Consider the following 25,287-nt stretch of genomic DNA (forward strand, 5'->3'; position numbering starts at 1 on the left):
AAGAAAGTCTAGCTAAACAGGGGAAGACAAAAAATACAAGGTGAGAAAATCCATTTCGCTGAGTTGTGAAACTAAACGGAGAAGGCCATCTGGCCCTGAGTTCTCTGGGCATCCATGTAAACTGAAGTTTCACTAATTTTAATTGTGTCATTTTGCTTTAGATTTTAAGGTTTAATATTTATACAAAAATTATTTGAAAAAATAGATATGGAAATATTAATAAAGTTGTATCTGGCATATGAGTATTTTTTTAAGTGATCAGAGTATTGGATGTCATTCACATTAGTGTCACTTTTTTATTTTGACTTTTTTTTTTTTTTTACTGTTATGCCATTGGTCTCATCGTAAGTAATATAAAGTGGGTATTTTTTATTTTTTGACTTGTAGCCTCAAATTCCAATAATTCACATCTCATATGCCTTACACCTTTCATTCGCATTTGCTAGTCAGATGCCTTCTCGGTTATATTTTTCTAGATTATGCATTCGCTCTTTTTTTACAGCTATATAATAAAGTTCAGCAAAAAAAAAAAAAAATTCATTTCCTAGGCTTGTTATCCTCCCCTTCAGGTTTTGAGAGATCTAGCCCTGGAGTCATGAGGATAAATAATATGAGAGAGCTGTTCCTTCCAATATAGGGTCTCACAGAATCTCGTGTCAACATAAAGGTGGCTTACTTCCTCAGCTTTTCTGCAAGCTGCAGCTGGCTGCTCTCCAGGTATGCCATACTCTCCTGGTTCAGCTTTAAATCGCCCTCCAGTTTGCGCTTTTCCCTTTCACAGTTCATTCTCGCTTTTCTCTCCTGCTCAAGGGTACCCTCAAGCTGACAAAAGGAGATATTATTTAGCTAAATAAATAGGTACAGTTTATACTTTACTAGATGTGTTCATTAACTACTTACCTTCTGGAAAAAAAAATAGAAGCACAGATTCTGTAAACAATGCCTAGCTATGTAGATATTTTCACATAAATATTGCATGCACCAATAAGATAACAAAAAGAATCTAGAAATCACAGTGATGGAAGAAAATTTTAGAGATTAATTAAGGAATATACAGTCTACTCTAGGGAAGAAACCAATAATAAGTAGCCAGTGAGGTCTGGTTTGATCGCTTTCCAGTGATGGGAAGTTCGCTTCTTCACACGGCAGCTTATTTCATGGGTGGATAAATCCATTTACTCGAGAGTTCTTCTTCATAAGAAGCTGAGATACTCTCTGCAAATCCTTCCCACAAATCTAAGCTCTGCTCCCTGTAGCAACACCAAGCAAATCTGTCTGCATAGCTGTCCTAAGTCTCCCAACTCAGTACTGACCCTTTCAAACAAACACATGTGACATGGCATAATTTGCATATCTCCTTTACTCCCTTGGTACCCTCTTCTAGCCCACAACATTATGTCATACTCTAGCAGCCCCTCCCAAGGTGGTCAGAACATTCCAGTTCTATCTGAATTAATATTGCCAACAATGATATCGAGGTTAAACAGGAAGCTAGATAACAGTTACAATATGGCTATTTTTTTCATTGGTATGTTTACTTTTTAGCAACAGAAGCTATTTCCTGTAAAGAGAGAAAGATATGGAATTTAAATGGGGGAAGAAGGAGAATTTCTGGAAGGTGTGTGTAAAAAGCTGAAAGTAGATAAACTCCAGGAGAGAACAACTGTGTGAGTGTGTGTGTGTATGAATGTGCACACACACAAACACCAATAAATCCTCATATAGAGGCTTTGTGAGACACACAATCAGTGGAAATAGGAAGAGAAGTGAGACAACTAATAGGTAATAGAGGAAATTGATAGAGAGGCATGAGGAAAAAGAAGCAGATAATAATCATAAAACCTAACCACCCTTGTCAGCAATTTTATAAAGGCTAAGCTTTTGGGACTAATAAGAGGATGAATGCATACACTATGTCAGCTGGGGAAGGGAAAAGAATGATGAAGCTACCTATTGAAGCTGGTCTGAAATATCTTTATTTCACAGGGTGTTTGGAAGCAGAAAAGGGGTACCATCTTTAGAATCTTACAAGTATTTCCCAATAGTGTATGGAAAACACAGCTTGTGATTTATATATCTTTCAACTATAAACCACAGTCTCCACTGGAGACACAACAGGGCCTTTAAACCAATCCTTTAACACTAGTGTCAAATAGAGTACCAACACATCTATGGGGCAAAATACTAAGTTCTGTGGGAAAAAGTCAGTCACTTAGAGTGCTAATCCTTTATGATTCATCCCAGTGTCTTTCCTCCCCTGCCCAGAACTGTTAAAAGAGTTGCATTTAAAAACTGTCAGATTACGTGCTGCAGTTTCTCTATACTGTAGTTCAGTATACATTAAAGAAAAAAAAATCACTATCTCTAAGTCATGAGAGAAACAAACCATGTTACTAAGTTTTTCTGAAACTGTCAAGATAAATTAACTAAATAAAAATTGAAGATATATATATAGATAGCAAGCGAGCGAGCAAGCACTAACCAGCTAGATATATCACTTACTTCATCCACTTGCTGTTCCAATTTCACTTTAGCTTTGCTCATGTTGCTGAGTTTCTCTTCCTCTGAGTGCAGGTCATCAAGGGTCTGCTGATGGGCCTCCTGCATAACTGTGGTCATTCTGTTAAGTTTGCTGATATCCTCATTTAGAGACTCTACTTCCTCAGTCAAGTTCTTGACCTGTGGAAAGGAGACAGCAAGAGCTTTGTTAGAGCTACCCCTGGAAGGTTGGGCATAACACTGAGGCCCATCTTCTCTATTTTCTTGTACAAAAAATCTCATGAGCTATCCACTGTCACAAAGAACCAAATTTAGCCAAATTCCTGATACATTTTTTAAAATTCTGAAGTCGCTTTTGCTTCTACGCTCACACAAACTGATCTGTTATCTGTCACTGCCAGGGAATAGGATCTTCTGGTTAATCAAATATTATCAGTATAGCTCACTGGATGGCCAATTTTCAGAGTGTCGTGTTACTATATAACAAGAACACCACTAAAGGTAATGTAGCCTGCTTTTGAGTATTCAGAGGCACGTATTGTTAATCTTGTTATGCTTCATATCCCAAGAAAGTGGAGGTTAAAGAAGAGTTCCAGCTGATAAAATGTGCAAACATGGAAGCTGGCTGTCCCAGGCCCATGAGCTTTTATGAAAGGGAACCAATGTCACGAGAGTGGCTATATAAGCATCTGCCAAAGTTACAGTGTCATTCTGGAGACTAGTTTTTTATCAAAAGTTTGACACAGTCTCTTTGGCTAACTTCAATCCATACACAGATGTGCAAGTTAAAACTCTCAACTGAAATGAGCAGAACATCAAAGTCTTTAATTGGAATTAAAGTGACTTCTTCAAGGTCAGACTCAATGACAGAACTGGAGATTCAGACACATCCCAAATCACCTTTCAGTCAACTACGTCATGCTCGCTTACCCTCCAAAAAAAAAAAAGATACTTAGAGGCCCAATGAAACCATTTTTGCTCTTTCTTTTGGATTCAGATACAATAAGATTGGAACAGATAAAAATGTTTCACTTGGAAGATTAAGTGGGGTTTCATAATTCGAGTTGGAAATTTGAACTGGGACAACACAGTTCATCAGACCCTTCATTTTATGCCATTTCTGACTCCCAGTGCTGTAAAGTTTGCAGACCATTGTGTTAGTTAATTTAAACAGAGCAAGTCTGGTACCAAAGCCTGATTGGGAGCGGTGGCATTCAGGCACCTAGGCCTTCCTAACATTATAGGAAAAGTACCCTGTGCTCTGTGGCATGCTTCTCCTTCTCTGACTTCGCCAACATTGTTTCCAGGTCATCGATTTCTTTCTTCAGCTCAGAACATTCATCTTCAAGTTTCCGCCCCCTGGCAGTCAGCTCAGAATTTATCTCCTCTTCTTCCTCCACCCGCGCAGACAGCGTCTTGACTCTGGCCTCCAGCTGGATCTTGGATTTAATCAGCGACTCGCTCTGCTCTTCAGCATTTGCCAGGGTCTCTTGCTCCTGCCATGAAGAGGAGAAAATTGTTGCCAACAGCTGGAAATAATTTATCAGCTAGGCGAAAATGCTGCTTAACACTAGCAAAGAGATAATTGCCTGCCCTCTGCCCAGCACTTTCACCTACCGTCTTTCAGAAGCGGTTGAAATAATATTCCCAGTTCCCTGATCCGATTGTTGAGAAGTAGAGGAGTTGCTTGTGTTTGGAGGTGCTTTCAATCTTTCAGGTAGATTAGATTACCTCTTCTAAAACACTTAATAGAATCCTGGTGGCCTGAAGGAGCTAACATGCCTCTAGAAATCAGGAGTGTACTGCTTAAATCACAGCTACTGGAAGCATCCACATAGACACAGAGTTTGAGGTTGATTTCTACTTAGAATACAGTCGTTTAAGAAAGTAGTGTTCCTTCAGACAATAGAATATTTATATTATGATAAGTACCCCGATGTACTTGTTTAGTATATATAGGTATCTTCTAATAAAGAGAGCTGAGCTATAGATTTTTTATTCATAGGCTGAATTTAAAATTCATAAGTTTACCTGCAAATCACTAACTAGATTTTACTATTATTTCCATCTCAAATCTTTTCCTCAGGGATTCTGCCAGCAGTAAATTCCACAAGTTATACACATAGAGTATAAAAATACTCTTTCCTTTAATCCTTTCAAATGTATTGTCTCGAACTGTCACTAAGTGACCCATTCCTCCTGTGTTATGGGTCAAGTGAAAAATATAGGGCTCAATTGCTTTTTGCTACAAAAGCACCTTTTATAAATTTGAACCCCTCTAATTCCTCTCTACTAGAAGTTAACTAAGACCTCTCCTTTGCGTGCAAGTTCTTAATTACCACAGTCTCATTGCAGCACAACTTCACATACATCTCCATTTTCCATCTCTAGACCTCATTCATCCTCTGCAATATGACAGTTTGGGCAATTTATTAAATATGTATCTATTTGCCTGGCTTAAGTTGTATTAGCTACTTAGATCAGAGCAGATAAAGGCAAAAATCTAGGCTATTGGTTTCTGGCTAACCCCTGGCAAAGAATGGCCCAAAAAAATGGGGCTGAAAGAGGTATGGAATAGTGGGAGGTATAGAATAGTAAATCTCCAATATCACCGAGGACCAAAAGAGAAGGGCTAAATTAAAAACAAACAAAAATATCAAAACAGGAAGGGTCTATATGAATCAGAGAAACTTCCAGTGTTTGGGAAATAATGGGGACATCTGATCTTCGTTCACCTCAGGGTAACACGCAGAACAGTTATGTGCTCTATTCCATTCAGCATGTATGCAGGATTTCTCCTCATCACAGAATGAAGAGGACATTCCAATTATCCATCGTTGATCCCTTCATGAAATGCGACGGCAGGACCTGGGGCCAGCTGAGCAATAGTGTAGCAGTTGAAAAGTAGAAGCATCCTGTTCCCAGTAGCAGTTATTCTCTCTTGTACTCACAATGTTAATTGGAATGTGTTCTGGGTTCTACTGGTATTTTGACTAACTGAATGATTTTAAAAGAATCTTTGCTTCCTTGATCCCTACTGTGTTGTGTCCCTTAAAAATAAAGAATGATGAAATATTTGATAGCTCTGTCAACATTTTAAATCACAGTTACAATTTGAACTCATCTCGCCCTTTCTGGGTTTGCTCTGAAGTTGGCTTCTAGGTGTTTCCCATGCTCACCATGCTAACCTTTTATCATGTATCCCAGGCTTTGACCCGCCACCCTCTGAACAAGTTGGGACCATTTCTATCTCCCATGTCAGCCCAAGTAGCACTGGCCACTCTCTCAACAGGAAGAATGATAAAAACTGGGAGGCCAGGTCTCATCCAAAGCTACCTCTTCTTTAAGTCAGATAACTTATGACATTACAAACTATGATTCTCACAGTACGGATCTTAAAGTAGGTTTGAAGAGGGGCCCAGGAATTTGTATTTCTAACAAGCATCCCAGGTAAGGTTGATATATTCTGAATATTCTATATATTCTAAAGTCCTCGAATCACTGCTATGTCAAATATGTATCAGAAATATGGGTCTAGGTATAAATTCTTATGTAAAATATGGCCTATTGGAATACAGATGAATAGCACAGCCTCAAAATAAAAGAATACCTTGGGTCAATCTAAAATTACTAATTTTCTGTTTTCAGTACATTCAGAAAGCAGAAAAAACTCTTTTATTTATATAATTATATTTGAACCCAGTATTTTTTTTTTAACTTAGCATTGTTCTAAGTGGGGTGGAGGATATAATAGAGATGGATACAATCCCGTCCCTGCCTTTGAGATGTTCGAGGATAGCAGTAGTCCCCGTGGCTAGAGAGGAGAAGTGTGAAAGGGAGTAAGGCAGAGTGGGATCAGACTGGAGATGGAGGCTGGAATGCCAGGGCCAAAGGTTTGGAGCCTATAACGCACAAGTTGCAGGAGCTGAAGCTTGTTATCAGGAAAGCAACGTGATGTTTGTTAAAGACAATGGTTCTCAGTCCTGACTGAATATCAGAGTCAGCCATACAGATTATTTGGAACCATACAGGGCCTGTGTCACACATGATTCTGATGCAAATCCAACACTGAGAACTGCTGTTTTACGAACTAACCTGATTAGTGATATTGATTTGGACTGGGGAATGGGGATGTAGGGAAACCAAAATTAGGAAAAGGAACTAGGCGTATACTATAATAATCCTGAAAATCTAAGTAAAGCTTTTCTCAGGACCTACTAAAAACTGGTACTTTGATACAGAATTTAAATTAAAACCCGGAACTTCCTGGCTGCCATAACAGAACTGTGGTACTTTTACATAGTTAAATCCCATCTAATAATTTGTCTCTTTTTCAAAGATATTCTGTCAATAAAATCAGTTCTCTATGAAATAGGGTGTCTCTTTAAGTGTTTCCCATGTCTGTTTGATGAAATTCTATGGTATTTGAAAAGCACGTGCTGTTTTTCAAGTCAACGCTGCCTGCAAAACAGGGAATCTAATTAAAAACTTGATTTGAAGAACAAATGGTGGGGCCACTCACAGCCTGCAGCTGAAGAAGCAGGTCATTCTTTTCCCAGATGAGGGAGACTTGCTTTGCTTTCAGTTCCTCCCTCTGAGATTCTGATTTCTCCAAGGCTTTTTGCAGTTGCGCACACTCTTCTTTCAGTCCAGCTACCTCCTTTCCCATCCCAGCAGATTTAACAAGAGGCTTGATCTTGAAGAAAAGCCTCATCCAGGGCCAGTTCTTCACAGCCATAAAAACTCGTATATTCCACTGGATCAAAAGAAGCGCATCCCTAAATCAAGAGAGAAAAAAGAAAAGTAAGTTAACTCAAAATATAAGAGTTACTTTCTAAATTTCAGATTATTAATAAGCACATCTTTTTAGGAGTCATTATAAATTCTCATTTGTCTTCAAAGCACTTCTACATCTAGGCTCTCATTTGATTTTGGCAAAAGCCTTATGAGGTACTTCTGGGGCTGGCAATATTGTGGATTAGATAGATATCCTGAAAAATGCTCCTACTACAAATAGCCTTTAAATGAGAGCTGAGCATAAAACAGTGAGAAATAAAGAGGGAGCTAAAAACCTGAGTGATAAGTGAATGCATGTACACCTTGGCCATCTTCCTGGAAGGAGATAGTCTTGCTATTGTACTTTTATATCCATGTGGATAAAGTGTCAAGCTAAGACCTTCAAAGAATTTCACCTTAATGAAAAGGAAGATTAAAAATTTCACTCACTGGCACAGAGAAATGTCAAAGAGAAGTATATCTGATTTGGTCTGAGCTTAGGGTAAAGAAATCCCACACTAGATATATATTTTTTTAAATCAAGGACCAGAACCACTGAAATGTTTGAAGTTTAAATTATAGTACCTGATTAGTACAAGAAATTAGCAAGATCTTTTTTTTTTACACTGGTAATAAATACCCTTTGGGCCCTTGGGGGAGGAAAATGCAAAATCGCACTGAAGGAAACACCTTAATATCAAGCACCAGAGATTCTTAGATAAAACCTTCCTAAGGATGAGCTTACAATTCAAAATTACAAAACACATTTTAAAAAATCAATCATCAGTGATGGTGAGCACCTACAATAAAAAGTTTGATTAAACCCAAAAATTTCAGATAATTGAATATTCTTGTAGAGACCATAAAATAATTGTTAAAAATTAAAGGTATAAAGAATTTTTTTAAAAAAAGAAAAACAAAAACTGAGCCACTATAATAAAAGGGCAGACAGATTTGAAAGAGAACCAAATAAAATGTTTAAAACTGAAAAATATAGTCATTGAAATCAAATACTCAGTGGAAGAATGAAATAGCTGATTAGACATACTGAAAAAAATTTGTGCATTAAGAATAAACACAAAGGAGGAGGTAAGAATAAAGATGAGATCAGAAACTAACAAACTAGAAAACAAGAAAATAAAAACAAAATTCTAAAAATGTGGTTTATTTAGACCAAACCTCTGACATGAGTGATCAAAAAAAGAAGGCACAAATAAACAATACTCTAGGATTACAATAATTTAGGATTTGCTCTAGAAACATAATTGTAGATACTTTAGGGATTAAAAGCCAATCTAGCAAATTGGAAAATTCAAAAGAAATGTAAAATAGGCCTATATTAAATAAATTGAATCGTAATTATAAATCACAAAAGAAGCACCAGATCTAGATGATTTTATAGGCAAATTTTACCAAACATTCAAGGGGTAGGTAATCACAATGAATAGTTTCATATTTTGAACAGATGAAACATTCCCCAACTCTTTTATTAGGATAAGGCAACCTTGATCCAAAGTCAGATAACATGGCAGGAGAAAAGAAAGTTACAGGCCAAACTTAATTATGAATATTGATGCATAAATTCTCATGACTCTACTACCATTGTATGGGAAAGATAATATTTCATAAACAATGTAGATTTAGCATTTTTTAAAAATCTATTTAATATAATGCAACACATTTATAGTTTAATGAAGAAAAATCGTGTGATTATTTCAATAGATACAGAAAAAGAATTTTACCATTTTCCCAGTAAAAATGCTTCAAAAACAAAATAGAAAGAATGTCCTCCACACAATACACCATTGTCTACAAGAAAAAACAAAAAACAAAAAACAAATAAACGAACAAAAAAAAAAAACTACAGAAAACATCATCTTAGGGAAATAACTTTCCCCCAAGTTAGAAATACGATGTTTGGCAAAAGTTTTTAAAGTCTGAAATATCACAAGCTGGTGAGAATATAGAGCAAAGGGACTTTCATACACTTCTGGTGAAGAGTAAATTGGAAAGCTTTTTGGCAATATCTCATAATGCTGAAGGTATATATGACCTGAAACCTAATCATTCATACCCTGGAGAAATGCCACTCAGAGTGTGGGCCTCAGTCAGCTGCTATCCACAAACTATTAGCATGAGCCAGCATTTTGAGTAACAGTATCCTCAAGAAACTCTTGCGTATGTTCAGGGGGAGACATTTACAAAGAAGTCACTGCAGAACTATTTGTAACAGCAAAACAATTGTAAATTTATTTGAAATGGAAAATGGCTAAATTGTGATATATTTATGCAATGGAATATAATACAGCAGTTAAAATCAATAATCTAGCACTAGATTTATCATTATTAATAAAGTTCAAAACTAATATTAAATGTAAAGAAGAAATTTCAGGATAATACATACAGAATATTATTTACATAAAAACTGAAAACATGAAAAATCAAGTCACCTTTTAAGGATATCTGCATATCTCCATATCTTTACAGAACTTCGATCAAGGAAGAAATACACAAGGGGCTTCACCTTTGTTAATTTTTTAAGTTTTGATCAATTACAGAAAAAATGTAAAGAGATGATATACTTTGATGATAGCTCCGTGAGTGCATATTACAATATATTCTGTATTTTTTGCATGTTTGAAATGTTTTGTAATAATTTTTAAAAGCCATCCTATGATTTAGAAAATATGAATAGTAAAGACCTTGTTTTAAAGAAGAAGGAAGTGAAGTATGGAGAAATTAAGAGTCTTACCCAAGTTTAAACAACTGATCCTAAAAGCCATGTCCCCTCATCCCCAAATTCTCATAAACTCCCGTACCACACTGAGCACTATATGAGGATCATAGAATATTCTTAAGAGACGTTGCTTTAATATCACTGACATCACCATGTAATGATCTTTTTCTTCTTTGAGTCAACAGAAGGAATTAACAGATTGTTAATTAAGCAAGTTACACCAAACCTGTGGACCTCTCTCCAGAATGTAAACTATGCTGCAGAAAAAGTAAATATAACTGCAGAATCCTTTGCTCATAGTCCCTTTGGAGATTTTGCTAGCTTGCTTTCCTATTAAAGAACAGACATAACCTACACCTAAGTGTCCAAATGTGGTGATAAATGTCCTTAGTGAATCTGCCTGAAATGAAGTAAGAGAGTTATGATTACAAGTCACCAAGGGCCACAGTTTCTGACTCAGGGGAGGTTGTAAAGTGGTGAGAACACCTCTGCATTTGCCAGCAAACTTCCCCATAGAGATGGATGTGGGATGCACGCAAACCCTTCCAGGTCTGCTTCTGTTATGAACAGTGAGTCACACCACCCTCAGAGATACAAATTTCCCTAACTTTAAGGAATTCCTCAAAGGGAAGCCTGCAAGTAATGCAAGAAATATATGAATTACACTTATACTTGGTTGGATAAGGCAATAAGAAAGCCTTTTGTGTTCTGTTTGGTGTTTCATGATTTAAAAATTTTTAAGTCCCAGCCTAAGCAGAAGAGGCCGGTCAACCTCGAGCTATTATAAGGCAATGAGATAAGAGCACATTGATTGAGGCACATCATTGTCCTAGCAGTGGGGATGCAGGGAAGGGATATCATACCTCTCAGCCAGAATTCTCTGGAATTTGATTCGCATCAGTTTGCCCCGTACTCTGGCTTGGAACAACGTGAAGACTTTAGATAGTCTTTCATTTTTCATTGCTTCCAATTGGCCCAGAAAGCCAGCCTTTAAAAACACCTAAAAGAAATAAGTCACATGTTAGTTCTACTCATAATGAGTATTCAGTAAATGTCTGCTGAATGACCCTTTGAGCATGTATTTGTTTATCAATTCTATTTCTTATTAGGTTTATTTGATATATAAAATGTACATTTTAGAATGTTTGTTTTCATAAACTTTAAGTTTGCAAAAAATATTTTATTGTATCCTGTGGTCATATTGGTTCCTCAAAAACTCAGACTCTCTTCTCCCTTATCTATTCACAATTTCTAGGCTGTCCAGAGAACTTGGCTTAAGTTCTAAGACAGGCCCAGGCAGGCAGTGCTCTGAAGTGCCAGGAAGGGTTCCATAAACTTTTTCTGTAAATGGCCAGATGATAAATACTTTTGGCTTTGTGGGCCACATAGAGTCTCTGTAGAATATTCTTCTTTTTTAAAAAATGTTATACAACCCTTTAAAAATGTAAAACCATTTTTAGCAAATGGGCCATATAAAAAAAAAAGGCCATAGAGATGGCCCTTAATCTATAGTTTGCTGACCCCTGCTCTAGAGAGAGGCATTTTTGTTCTAGGCATTAAAGAATTCACATAAATATTTTTTTGAGCCTAATAAAAAAAAATTTTTTTTTTACTTACTATCATTAGTAATAGCCAAGATGAGGTGAGTGAAGTATCTAAGGCACAAATTTTAAGAAGGCTGTCACTTTCAGGGCTGTACAAATCAGCATATGCATAATTTTAAGAGTGAGTGCCTCCTCAAATTTTGTGCCTTTAGAGGCTCACTCACCTTGTGCTAGTCCTGGCCTAGATTAGTAACTCACACAAAAATAACTAAACAGACAAGGAAGTAAGGTACCAGTAGTGGAAATCAACAGAAATAATAGCAGAAACAAGGCTCTCAGGTACTCAATATGTGGGAGATAAGTAACATGTAATCACGTCCCGCAGAGTTCTTTTCCTGTGAGTTCTTCAACCTAGGCCCTCCAATTCTCCTTCAAATAATTTAGTCCTTAAATTGTCATTAGGAAGAACTTGATGTTGACTGTCAGATAAAACCAAATCTCTTAGAAGTATCCCGAAATATGTGGATCCTACCAAGATCATCAAAGATGAAAGAGAATTTAGTGAATCACATTTAAGGAAGTTAACTTTGGATTAATTTTTTGGACAGTGGGTTTGATCTTTAAGTTTTTAATTACTCAGACAGTCTTCTGGAATTAATCACCTAAAACAGTACTTGTGGATGAATCAGTTCACACACAGACAATGCCAACAAGTTGATTCACCTTTTTCTAGCTCGATATGTATACATATTTTTTTTAGCACACGAAGGTTGATTCAGTATTTTATATCTAGGCACAAACTTGTTTAGATAAATGATTATAAAAATGTAAATGTAGCCAGGACTGAGGTTTAAGAAGCATAACATTTTCTCTTTCAAATAGCACAGAAGTTTCCACTTTCAACTAGCTCTATTTGTATTTTTGTGGTCACAAGAGCTGTAGAATGCCTTATAACTGAACTTTCGTAGGTATTTTAAGATGCACACTCTTTCCTCCCACTCTTCTCCGAAAGCACTCTTTGTAGTGTTCTGGTTACCTTGGTGATTCCCAAGCGGTACTGGGTATGGTCTATCTCCAAGGAGCCAAGTAATTTTTCAGCTGCTTTTCTGCTGCTCATAAACTTGCTCTTTGGAAAGGCCTTTGGGTTCAGAATACAGTACCTAATTTAAAATAGGTAAAGAATAAATTCTGGGGTCGAGGTCATATGATTCAAATAAAAAATAATCTGGACCTGTAAGGTGAAAGGAGATACAGACTATCTCTTACTAATATGTTCAATTTTCATAAAACTCTTGGCAATAATAATGAGATACATGCAATAATCCTTACTATGGTATAATAGTTTGTACTTTTCATACTATTGTAGAGAAAACCTCATTTGATTCTCTTCTCAATTAGGGATGGAGGTAGAGATTGAGAAGGGAAAGAGAGAGAGGCAAGCCTAAGTGTCTCCATTGTACAGATAAGAAAAATGAAAAGCAGAGACAAATAATTCTAAGATTCCTTTGCCCTAATGGTAAGTTGGTGGAGAACTAGAAATATGCCTCTTAATTCTGAGACAGGTACTCTATCTATGCTACCATACTTTGCTCAAATTTGCTTGATGACCTGTAATTTACACTTCAAGAATGCAAGAAATAGAAAGCAAAGATGCCTCTCTGGCCTACTGCCATACACACTGCTGACTTCCTTCCTTTCACACGTTTGCTAGTTAAGCAACAGCCTACTTAGATGGCAGCTACGATTAAGTATATACAACATTTCAGAAATTCAATTCAGCCTTCATATCTTTCTTCTGTATATATTTCTTCTTTTATGTGGGTCTATTATCCATTAATAGAGATTTAAGGATATTACAGCTACATGAATGTCGGATTTAAGGGGAAATAATAATGGAACTCTGTCATCATATATTTCACCACCACAAAAACACATCGATCTGTTGTCTAGAGAACATCAACCAAACAAAAAATACATGCCTACACACTCAGAAGGAGAAGAAAATGGAATAGACTGCCTCAGGCTTCTTGGATCCCGGTATGTATGTTTACCTTTGTTTAAAATCAGCATATAGCAGTCGATTTGGAAATCCTTCACGGTATATCCTAATCCCTTCCAAGACACCATTACAATGCAGTTGCTGTAGAACCAAGTAAGGATCCATTACACCTGAAAAAAAAGGGTTGCTCTGAATCTGCGTCTAAAAAAATTATTACCTTAGATTTTTGTCCTAATTGCTTTGTCTTGGAGTCAAAGAGTTTGAATTTGGTGTTTCCTACATGATAGGTAATAGTTCACTCACTCCCAGCCTAATGGCACTGACAGTATTCATCCTACTACGTAGGAGTCTCCAAATAGAATTTACCTAAAATTCCTTTAACATGGAACGAACGCTTTAGTTGGCAGATAGTCAAGATCATATAAGCAATTATTCCTAGAAGATGAAAAAGAATACATTTTTGCTAAAATGTAAATGGCTGATACTATATCTATTCACCAGCAAAAACCAGCTAGAGAGAAAAATAAGAATTCAAAAGGGAACTGCTATCTCCAAGTATGGGAAAGGGATTACAAGAAGGTGGGATAAAAAGAAAAGGGAAGATGGCACACAAACTAAATTCCGTTTACTATTTTGCCTTAGAAAGGACTTGGCCACATTTCAGCCTACATTCAGTACCTAAGTTTTACTCTACAGTATAAGCATCTTCCTATCACTTCCTCTTTCATCAAAAGCAGCACCACTAGAGCTATAATCTCTAAGAGAAGCATTTGAAAAACCATCCAAGGAGCCACTGTACCTGATTCTCAGCAAGTTCTGGAAGAATCCAAGCAGCATTCCTAACACAAAGCCATACTACGGTGTTATGAGAAAACCTGGAATGAGACGACTCTGCCTATGCCCCGGGTCACAAAAATAAACTCTAACCCATATATCCGTATTCCTGTACTCCAATCCCTTTCATAGATAGAAACAGATGATCTGTAAGAAGTGGCTAAAGTGGAGTCCTATGACACTTTAACATCAAGCACCCTCATTCCCTTGAATAACACATGAAGAGCTGTTTTGATTAGATCATGAAGCTTTTCTTATAACTTTGTCTTATGACTTAAAAAAAAAAAAGTCCTGCTGAAATCAGAGCTGACTTGATGGGAGGCAACTGTAAAAGGTAACAGAATTACTCCAAAATAGAGGCAGCTAATTAAATTCCTTGCTAGATGAAAGCAATGTCCCTAAATGCATTTAGATATCCAGCTGATAAGAAACAATGAGGCAAAAACATACAGCGTGAATGAACATGAAGTGTTTGCAATGCAAAAACTCAAACTGCAGCATCATTGTTTAGCATCACACTTTCCCAAAATAGGTCACAGACTGTCAAGATTGGGTCTTAATTACAGGAGGTTAATAAAAATGCAAGATACTACAGAACTTTAGAAATCAGAATCAGCAACATCTGGCTACATATTCCAAGGGTGATTAGTGCTCTGAAGACATAAGTGCTTGCCAAATATACAACTTTGAGGCTGACAGCCTCCGACCAAGCTCTTATAAAAGCCTGTAATTCCAATGAGAAGGCTGGGAATCTCTAAACTCATGACAAAAAGAAAGCAAGCCATGTAGATAATACCAGTAAAAACTTTGTTTTGCCAATTAAAAACATAAAAAAAATAACTCACCACCACACATCCATCCCATCATCCCTCTATCACCATCTACTTAACAAAAAGTATCCATTACAACAAGCCAAGACATGTGAACAACCTAAGTATCCATCCACAGATGACTGGATAAAGAAGTCGTAGCATATATATTCAGTGGAATATTTTTCAACAATTAAAGGAGGAAATTCTGCCATATGCAACAACATGGATTGACCTTGAGGGCCTTATGCCAAGTAAATTAGTCAGAGGAAAAAGAAAAAAAAAATTACATATATATCTCATATGACATCACATATATGTGGAATCAAAAAAAATAAAAATAAAAATAACACCAAACTCAGAAAAAAGATGAGATTTGTAGGTACCGGTGGTAAGTAAGGGTGAGGGGAGGAAAAATTGGAAGAGCATGGTCAAAAGGTACCAATTTATGATTATAAAATAAATAAGTACTAGGGGTACATGTACAGCATGGAGACTATAGTTAACACTGCTGGAAGCTCTGTATAAAAGTTAAGAAAGTAAATCCTAAAAATCTCATCACACACAAAAAGTCTTTTTATATTTTTATATCTATATGAGACGATGAATGTTGATTAAGCTTGTGGTAATCATTCCATGAGATAAGTCAAACCATTATGCTGCGCACCTTAAACTTATACAGTGATGCATGTCAATTATATCTCAATAAAACTGGGGAAAAAGAAACATAAAATAAGTCTCCACCGCCCAGATGTACATAACTGAAGAGATTTATACTATTAGGGAGAGGGAAGATAATAGCCTTAGGAAGGAAGACTAGAGGGAATTCTTAACAATTAGAAATGGATTTAGAAACTCTTTATGGTCAATTGAGATAATTCAGACCTAAAAATTTTTGTTATGCTGATATATCCATCTTAATCTCCCAATCAATTATTCAATCCCTCTTTATTATATTTTGTCCTTGTAGACAATGGCATAGAAGCTCATCCATGTTTTAGCATGAAATTCAAGAAGGAATTTAAATGATATTATCAAGCATTTTAATGATACCCAATTGAGCCTCTTTTGTGAAATCTTTCCTTACATCCACTTGAATCTCAATTCAAAGGCAATCTTGTGGAAATTCTAAAGACCTTACTTTTAACTTACTTTCACTTTTTTTTTTTTAATCTGAAAATCTACCCTTATATAAAAGGGACTGGTAAATGTTTCTTAAAAGGACATTCTACATAGCTCAAGTCAAATGTATGCCCTGTTATGGATTACAAAGAAGTCCAGTTCTTACCTGGCATTTTGTTTACATTGGGATTTATGCATCTCACAAAATGAGGTGCTGTTGACTTCAGGTTAGTCATCAGTTTATTTAGGTTTTCCTAAAACAGAGACCATAACAGACACAAAATCACTTTGTAAGTCACTAAAAACATTACTGCACCTCACAAGTGTCTCTAATTCTATCAACTTAATCTTAAAACCAAGATACATGTTAACAATAAAATAATGAATTCAAGATGCTTCCCTGCTTACAAAACATACATGATTTCTTTCCTATGGTAGTCAACATTTATCTGACAGACATAGTTCTGCTGTGAATCATATCTACCTGTTTTGAATTTGATAACAATAACTTATGGCTGGGCAATAAAATGGCCTGAAGAAAAATATTGTTTCTCAAGCTTTATCTCAGGAAAATCTTTATTGTATAGACTCTGCTTAGTCTGATCCTTGAAGGAGCTTTGAGCACAAATGCACCTATTGTACCTTAAGGCAAGGGAGGGGCTGGAGTCTGAAGCTGAGGGTAGGGAGAGAGCTTAGCTTCCTATTTTGCTAAGAGCAATTCCGGTAACTGTGAGTTGTTTAATATCAAAATAAACTTCAACTTTTCCAACTTGGCTAACCTCAGATTTTTTATTGTTACTTGAAGATATGAAATTTCAAATAAGTAATAACTATGCAGATTGTGAGGCAGTTAATATACGAGTAGATGCAATTAAAAATTACTTTATGCAGAGATGCAACCGTTTGGAATGAAGCTCCTTTCTTGCGTTTTTTCTCTCCAAACTGTAGAGCTAAAAAAAGAAAAAAACATTTAGAAAGCTCTTTTTTTGTCACATTACCATACCCTGCTGATGAAAGCATAAATTCGTCAAAGTTCTGGAAGCAATATGGCAATATCTACAAAAGCTTTAAAAATACGTCTCAAACATAAAAAGTCTATTTCTAGTGCTTTTCCTTAAGGAAATAATCAGACAACTGTGTAAAGATACTCATTGCAGCATTGTATAGTTATTACAAATAAATTAATCAAAAAAATTATCAATAATTGTTCATCAATAGGAGATTGGTTAGTTAAATTATGAAAGAGTAGGCATATGATGAAATGCTTTCACCTTTTAAAATGACGATGTGGATCCATATAACTTACATGGAAAGATTTCTAGGATTTGAGAGAAAAAGTAGGTTACAAAATAGTTTGTGTATTATGATTGTGAGTATATATACATGTTTTTAATTGTGGTTGTATTATGGGTGACTATATACATTAAAAAATGTTGGGAAGAGAATACATCAAAATGTTAGCAGTTGTTAGCTCTCTATGTGAGATTATAGGTAATTTTTATGTTCCTCTTTTTAGTTATTCTGTATTTTCTGTGTTTTTGGCAATACTCATATATTACTTTTATAATTTATAAAAAACAATCTATTTTCATTTTCTCGAAGCAAAAGAATTTATGCTAAGCCAAATTGTTTTATAAACATCTGTGTAGTGCTAACTCATGAAAATGTACAACAAAATCCATAGGCAATCTGTAAAAAATGAGCCAACTATCAATACAGAAAACTAATAAAATGTTCTCTGCGCCTGAGTGACAACTGTGCCGAGGCAGATGTCACAGAGTTTAATCGTGATTGTCTTATTGATACTCCCAGGCCCTTCAAGTGAATCACTTGAAATCTTTTAACTTCAGTTTCTCCATACGAGAAAAGAATACTACCTTCCATTAATATTTTTAAAATTATAACAGGTTTAAAGTACTTGGATTCCCCAGAAGAAAGTATGGTTATTATAGGCAATCTGATATTTGGATGAGTCAGAAACTTGGAGGCAAGTAGTTTCAGGGGATGCTGAAAGAATTATGAAAAAGAACGGAGATATTCTGGACAATTCTTCTCTTTTATTTCCAGAGAACACAGCACACACCCTGAAGAGTTAGAAGACGATTTCGTCTCTAATTCTCTGCCCAAACCACTCTCTGATCTCTTTTGATCAGAAAATTACTCATCTGGGAACCATAAGCAATGTGACCACTATCTAACAGACTCCTCAAAGGCACTTAGGATGCTATTAGAATCAAGCAAATGCACTGCTTGAAGATTATCAGGGGCCAAACACAATAGCTTCCATTTCTCAACTTCCTCTTGAGGCAAGCCAACAGGATTTTAGGCATGCTCCTGAATTATGTCATCATGTGCTGATGAAGCCGGGAAGAGCTAAATTCTCTCTCCATTCCCTGACCATGTCAATCAGGAGTCCCAAATCGGCCTATGGGACCCGTGAGTTAACTTGAAGCTGGATTAAGATACTAGGAGGGTGACAATGATAGGAGGTGAGAGGATACACTATCCCACTTAAAGTACAATCTGCCCCATTGCCAAGAGAGTATCTGAACCCAGGCTGGCCAGATTTTCTATTTTCCCATAATTTCCATTTTTTTAAAAGAAAAGGGAAACCAAATATGTATGTGAAATCTCTGATTATTTTTTTAACCTGTGTGGACCAAACACAACCATGTTTGAAGGCCAGGTTCTGCTCAGGAGCTGCCAATCTATGACTTTTGCTATGAATCCTGGAGAGCTTCCCTCTGTAGCTCACATTAAGTCCAGTTGTGAGGGTGATGTTAAACTTAGGCTCAGTATCCTCAAATCCTTTGTATCATGGTGCAGAGGTCTAAATTGCATCCTAAATACTTATAGCCTGTCCATCTCTCTGTTTTGTTTGTTTCTGGGAGACAGTGAACGTACAATAGGCAACAGACGAGGAAGCAGAAGTCCTGCTTTCTTCATTGGCTTTGGCATTTAGTAGATTTGCGAAACTGGGGGCACTACTTAATTCTTCTATTCTTGTTCTTGTAAAACGAGGAGAGATTTCCCTATATATTTATCCAAAAGGGTCATGGCAAGGATTGAGTAAGATAATGTTATCTGAATGTGCTTTGTAAATTACCAACTACTAAACAAGATTAGTTATTAATTAGTTGGTCAATAAATATTTATGGAGTACCTGCTAAAGAGGCATTTGCTACATGCTTGAGGCTACAATTGAACAAATCAGAATAATCCCTGCCTTCATGAAGCTTAGAGTAGCCCCAATTTATTATAATACAAAAGCACTTGGAAGGAGAATTCCAAGATATTTAGGTAATATATATTAAAGAGACTTGTTACTTCCCCTAAATCATTTATCAAAATATGGTTTGCTGCTCTCTCTTTGCAGCTGGATAGAATAGACGATAAAAGCAGGCCAGAACAGACTCCTTGAAATATATCTATCTTCGAGCATCATTTCCCTGAAGAACCACCAGCCTGAGGACAGAAATGCTAAGAGAGGATGACTCAGATCACAGGGAGCAGACACAGCTATCATAGGAAAGAAGCAAGGACTATTGTTAAGTGCTGAAACAGCCATGGGTTTCATTCTGAGGCTGAAAAATGAGGAAAGATTTTTTGACTCACCACTGTCAGTACTGATGTAATTTTCAAAAAGATTTGCCAGGAGTCTGTTAGATGATTTCTGAAACACGGCCACCACTGTTTCATTAAGAAGGTCTTTGTTTTTTTCAAGCCAGCCACTGATGTTATAAGGCACCTTAGGAAAGACATGCAGTTCAGGTAACAAAAGAGAATCCATAAATTAACACTGCAAACTGCACATTCTTCAGAAGAAAACACCACAAAATTTGGGTCCTTTAGTTTGATGTAACAGTACTGAATAATAACTCCATAAGTTCATTGTGTAATTCAAAGAGAATCTCTGGCTTTACATTATAGAAAGGAAAAGAAGGGAAGAGAGAGAGAAAAAGAGAGGAGAGAGGAAGAAATAGATGGTATTTCCAGTAGAAACAATTCACATCAGCACTCTATCACAGACAAGAATAAATAATGCAATTGTCTCTGATATGCAGTGAGCATTCAAAAAAGCATCAGTAATTATAATGGTATTTTACTGTAAATATTGTCATTAATATCCAAGGATATCAAAGAAGAGAATTATAAGCATAACTGTACAGTTAGCAGGTCATTTAAGGTGAAGTATTATTTTTTTCAGTTCTCTTTCTGTTCCATCCAGAATCACTGACCAAAAACATAAAAGCAGAAAAAAAAGGGGCACGCACACACACATACCAGTGGGGAAATGAGAAGAGGCAGCGAGGGTCATTGGAAACCTTTGTTGGTCATTGGTTGGAGACCATTACTTCACAGTGACTACTTCTTTATGAGAGAATAAAAAAAATCTTCAATAAAAAGATCAATGGAAATCACTGATTCATATAATGTTAAGTTAAAAGGAAGGACAAATAAGGAAAAACCCATGACTTTGATGGTCTCCATGACTTTCTGAAGCTTTCTTACTTTGGGTTGGGGTGACAGAGTCTATTTTGAGATTTTTTTACCTCTGTGCACATGGAATAATATTATAATAGAGGTATTTCATTTCTAAGTGTTAAAAGGTTATACCAACTTTTTTTTTTGGAACTGAGATTTATTTTGTTCGTCTCTTCATTTAATCTAAACTTTACTTATACATTATCTAAGGATTTGGGCTGAGTGCATTGAAATAGGCAGGGCTGAAGGTCTAGAGGTAACTTACCACTCCTGCATAATGGACAAATTCAAAGTGAGCTTCATATTCCTTCTTATCAGGCTTGGGCTTCTGGAAATGAACCGACTTTCCAAAATGGTTGTCAAAAAGTTTGGTCATAAAAGTCACATCTGTAGCTTGAGGACACATACACTCCTCTTTAAGGATGTAAAAGATGCCCATTGGCTGTTGAAGACATATATGAACAGCAGATGAAAAACACGCCAGTAAACAGCACTTTCAAAGGGGGGTCAGTGCAAATTCTTTCCCAGGAACCTAATCAGTTGATGAAGGAAAAGTATATTTACTACATATAACTAGCCAATCATCCATTCAACAAATATTTGTAAAATACCTATTAGAAGCCAGGCACCAGTAGGATCTGGCCATGTGGTCGGGAGTCACATACACAAAGTGCTTACATTCTAGTGGGTCAGACAAGAGACAAGTAAACAAAAATATAAATAAATGACTTAGTTTCACATAAGTGCTCTGAAGAAATCATGCAAAGTAAAGAGACAGAGAATGACTGAGGTAGGGGCAGGGGGCTGAGTACAAGCTATTCTAGTGGGATAATCAAGTAAAACCCTCTGATCTGAATGAGAAGAGCAAATCCTGAGATCTGCATAAAGTATTTTGGGCAGAGAAATGAAGAGCGTGCAGCCCTGAGGCAGCAGCACACTGGACAAGTTGGAGGTCTGGCCAGAGCCAAGTGTAGACAGAGCAAAGCTAGTCGAATGGAGCATGTACTTATAAAATAAAGTCAGAGAGGTAAGTAGTATTGAATCCCAAGGTCTCTTAGACCATGGCAAGACATTTGGATTTTATTTTAAGTGTAATTTTTATTTAAGTGTAACTAGAGATTTTTAACATGAAGTGATGTGACGTGATTTATGCTTGAAAAGAACCGTTTGCTTAGAAAAGAGGCTGGTGAAGTACACAGCCTATGGGTCAAATCCAGCCTGTGGGCCTGTACCGGTAAGCCAGAGAACTTCTAATGGTTTTTACATTTTTAAAGAGTTATAAAAAACAAAAACAGAATGTGCGATAGAAAACCTAATGACCTTTGTCAGCAAACTTTCTCTCTAAAGGGCCATATAGTCAACATTTTAGACTTTGTGGGTTCTATAGTCTCTGGAAACGACCACAATCAACTCAGCCGTTTTAGCCCTGAAAACAGCAAATGACAACATGTAAATGCAATGATTGTAACAATGTCTCATTAAAACCATTTACAAAAACAGACTGTAGACTGGCTTTTGCCTACAGGGCTATAGTTTGCTGACTCCTGGTTGAGACTAGTGATAATGCTGGAGGTTGTGCAAAGTCATTGAAATGTGATATAAGCTGAAATTAGAAATGGGTCACAACTTAATGGATAGAATCTGGAGCATAATAGAAAAAAGAAGGATGACCAGGCTTTTGGTTTGAACAAATGGGTGATGCTGCCTTTAACCAATACAGGGTACACACAAATAGGGAAAAACAGGTTGTTTTTTATGGGCGGGGTGGGGGGTGGGGAGAGGTAGAATCAAGGATTCTTATGTTTGCACGTGTTTTTGTATATTTGTATATTCATTTATCTACTCCATGAATATTTTTGCAGTGCCTTCATGAACAAATCACTCTACCAGATACTTTGGGTCATAAAAGGAGGAATCAGACAGGGGTTCTAGCTCCAGAGCATTTCATCAAGAAGACACATGATATGCAGACTACAAAGCAGACAAAACAGAGGTACAAGTAAGATGTCATGATAATTCCAAGATAACACACAAGTCCTTGGCCCAACGACATAAATTTCCCAATTCTCTACTAACCCTTTGTACATAAGAATCATAGACTCTCAGGTTTGCGAAAGACAATAAAGGTGTAGTCCAACCCATTCAACAGCTTCTTGAATTCTCTTCACTATTTCCTTCTAAAAATCAGTTTAGCTTATGCTTGAATATTTCCAGAGAGAGAGAATACACCAACTTCAAGTCAAAGCTCTGGACAGTGATATACTAAAAGAAAATCTATTTGCATTTCAGAACCTTTCGTTCTAAATTATTCGACGGGAGTCAATACAAATGGATCTAATTCTTCTTAGTGGTGGATCATCAGATATTTTAAGATCATGTTTCTTGATCCATCTGAGTCTGTCATTCTAATATATGGACTATGGTTTTCTACCTCTTTTGTTTATTCTCATAGACTCAGAACCTACATTTTATAGAAAAATGTATTGAACACCATTCCACCAATAAATCTTGTACTGAATAGTTCTGGGACATCTTTATCTCAAGAACCTAGGTTAGGAATGATGTGGTGAGTGAATATGTGAAGTGTTCTAAGTGGGGACAAAATGCTCTAAGTGAATTTGACACCTGTCTTGCTCTCGGCAGCACTGACCTTGTGAGTTCTTGGAAAAGTGAGAAATGACAAGGAAGGGGAAGGACAAGGGAGAATATGACAAATTAAACAGTGGATTCACTGGTACAAGCTCCTAGAGGCATGGACTCCATCTTGTACCATGTATTTTCCTACCACACCCATAGTCAACCCTCAGTGAAAACTGGAATTAATTGTTTTAAATGACACCATCCTGGGATGGTGTCTGTTAACGAGAGGGTTGTGGCAAACTTACATAGAGTGGCGGCCCCCATTTCACACAGAGCCACCTTCCATGCAGGAGGACCGCCATTTCCCTGGGACTCTAATGAAGCCAACTTCTATTTGGGGTGATGGAAGTTTTGTGGAAAACAAGTAGATGTTGTAACTGATAAAGTAACAACTAAACCACTAAGGAGGGTAAAACACTCTTCAGAGTGTTTTCCATTTCTCCAGTGTTCAGGAGACGTAAAGCTTCTAATAAATATGAGCCCCTCCAGCAAATTAATTTCCAGATAGGTCTAGAAAAACAGTAATTATGTTCTGCCCCATAGAATCAATTGTTCTATATTGCACAGTAAATGGTTTGAGCCAGTTGCCCTCAGACCATTAGTGGTCTAATCTCTCCCTCTTCAAATATGATCAATTCTGCCTTCCTCTCTTTTATATCTGTCACTTTCTTACTATTTTCATTTCTGCTGTCCTGATTCAGGACCTATTACTCACCTGGACTACTATAACGGCTTTCTAAATGCTTTAATTTTAGCCTCTCCTTTCATTCCAAACACCACACATGAACCCACCAGATTAAACATGAGCAGCTCTGACTATTCCATTGTCCAGTGCAGAACCCTCTTTGGCTCCCAATGCCTAAAAGTTAAGGTATAAATTCATTAAAATCCCTTCAGTCTAACCCTCCATTTTTACTTCTAGCTACTTCCATCTGTGTATTCTATGTTCTAATTAGACGACCTAACATTTTGAAAAATGTTCTTTTTCCTGTTTCTAAGCCTTTGCTCTTGCCAGTTTCTTTGCCTGCTAACTTCTTTTCTTCACCCGATGAAATTATATCTATTCCCTAAGACCCAGCTGAAATTTTACCCCCTTCTCACCAGGCCTTCCTAGATTTCTGCAGATTGAGGTGACCTCTGCTTTTCTGAGCTCTGTGGGTCTTCATCAGTGCCTTTACTGCATTTATACTGACACATATTTTTACATTTATTAGACTTACAAATCTCCTACTTGACTGCATACTTCCTAAGGGCAAGTGCTATTTATAACAAATGTTTAAGTTTTTTACAGCATTTAATTCAAAGTCTACAGAGAGTGTGGTATTAGGCCTAAAATTAAAACCCAACATTATGTGTGCCTTGACATCAGGGGGAAATCAGGAGGGCCTCAAATGACCTAATCACAAGTTCCCCTCACCACTGTGCTCCAGGGAGTAAGGTTCCCTAGCTAAACAACCCTACATATCATGGGACCAGGCAGAGTGCCTGCTTATCCTTGAGTAATGGGTTTCAATTCCCTGCCTGCCTATGGCCAATCTCATCCTCCAATGAGAACCAAGGGTCACCTCATCCTATTCTTATTACAGTGCCTGCCTCCCACAGCCCCTGCTTATTCATTCTGCTCCCAAGTGCAACCACAATGTAGCCCTGCATGATATGTAGTGTCCTTATCCCCCAGGCTATGAGTATATGTAACTAATAAACTGCTGTCAATCTCATCTGTCCAGTGTTGGGTGTCCTATGTTAGCCAGCCCCATAACTCTAGGGCAGAAATTTCCCACTCACCAGTGGGATGTCAAGGAAATGATCAAAACAAGTTAGTTACAAAATAAATGTACTTGT

At 36.8% G+C, this 25,287-nt stretch overlaps 1 protein-coding gene across 1 annotated transcript in view; it reads right to left on the minus strand.

Moving 5' to 3' along the window:
- Window positions 1–25,287, minus strand: part of MYH15 (myosin heavy chain 15) — a 123,001-nt gene that overhangs the window by 55,017 nt on the left and 42,697 nt on the right. The window contains exons 15-25 of the mRNA XM_039856949.1: window positions 21,071–21,247; window positions 19,936–20,068; window positions 17,203–17,270; window positions 16,487–16,574; window positions 13,608–13,725; window positions 12,593–12,716; window positions 10,876–11,012; window positions 7,022–7,277; window positions 3,753–3,995; window positions 2,503–2,679; window positions 677–822 (exon numbers count right to left, since the gene is read on the minus strand). Coding sequence (XP_039712883.1) covers window positions 677–822; window positions 2,503–2,679; window positions 3,753–3,995; window positions 7,022–7,277; window positions 10,876–11,012; window positions 12,593–12,716; window positions 13,608–13,725; window positions 16,487–16,574; window positions 17,203–17,270; window positions 19,936–20,068; window positions 21,071–21,247 — 1,667 coding nt within the window. The remainder of the gene's footprint in view (window positions 1–676; window positions 823–2,502; window positions 2,680–3,752; window positions 3,996–7,021; window positions 7,278–10,875; window positions 11,013–12,592; window positions 12,717–13,607; window positions 13,726–16,486; window positions 16,575–17,202; window positions 17,271–19,935; window positions 20,069–21,070; window positions 21,248–25,287) is intronic.

Source organism: Pteropus medius, unplaced genomic scaffold (genome assembly GCF_902729225.1).
Source record: "Pteropus medius unplaced genomic scaffold, Ma_sr-lr_union100, whole genome shotgun sequence".
In the NCBI taxonomy this organism is placed as follows: domain Eukaryota; kingdom Metazoa; phylum Chordata; class Mammalia; order Chiroptera; family Pteropodidae; genus Pteropus; species Pteropus medius.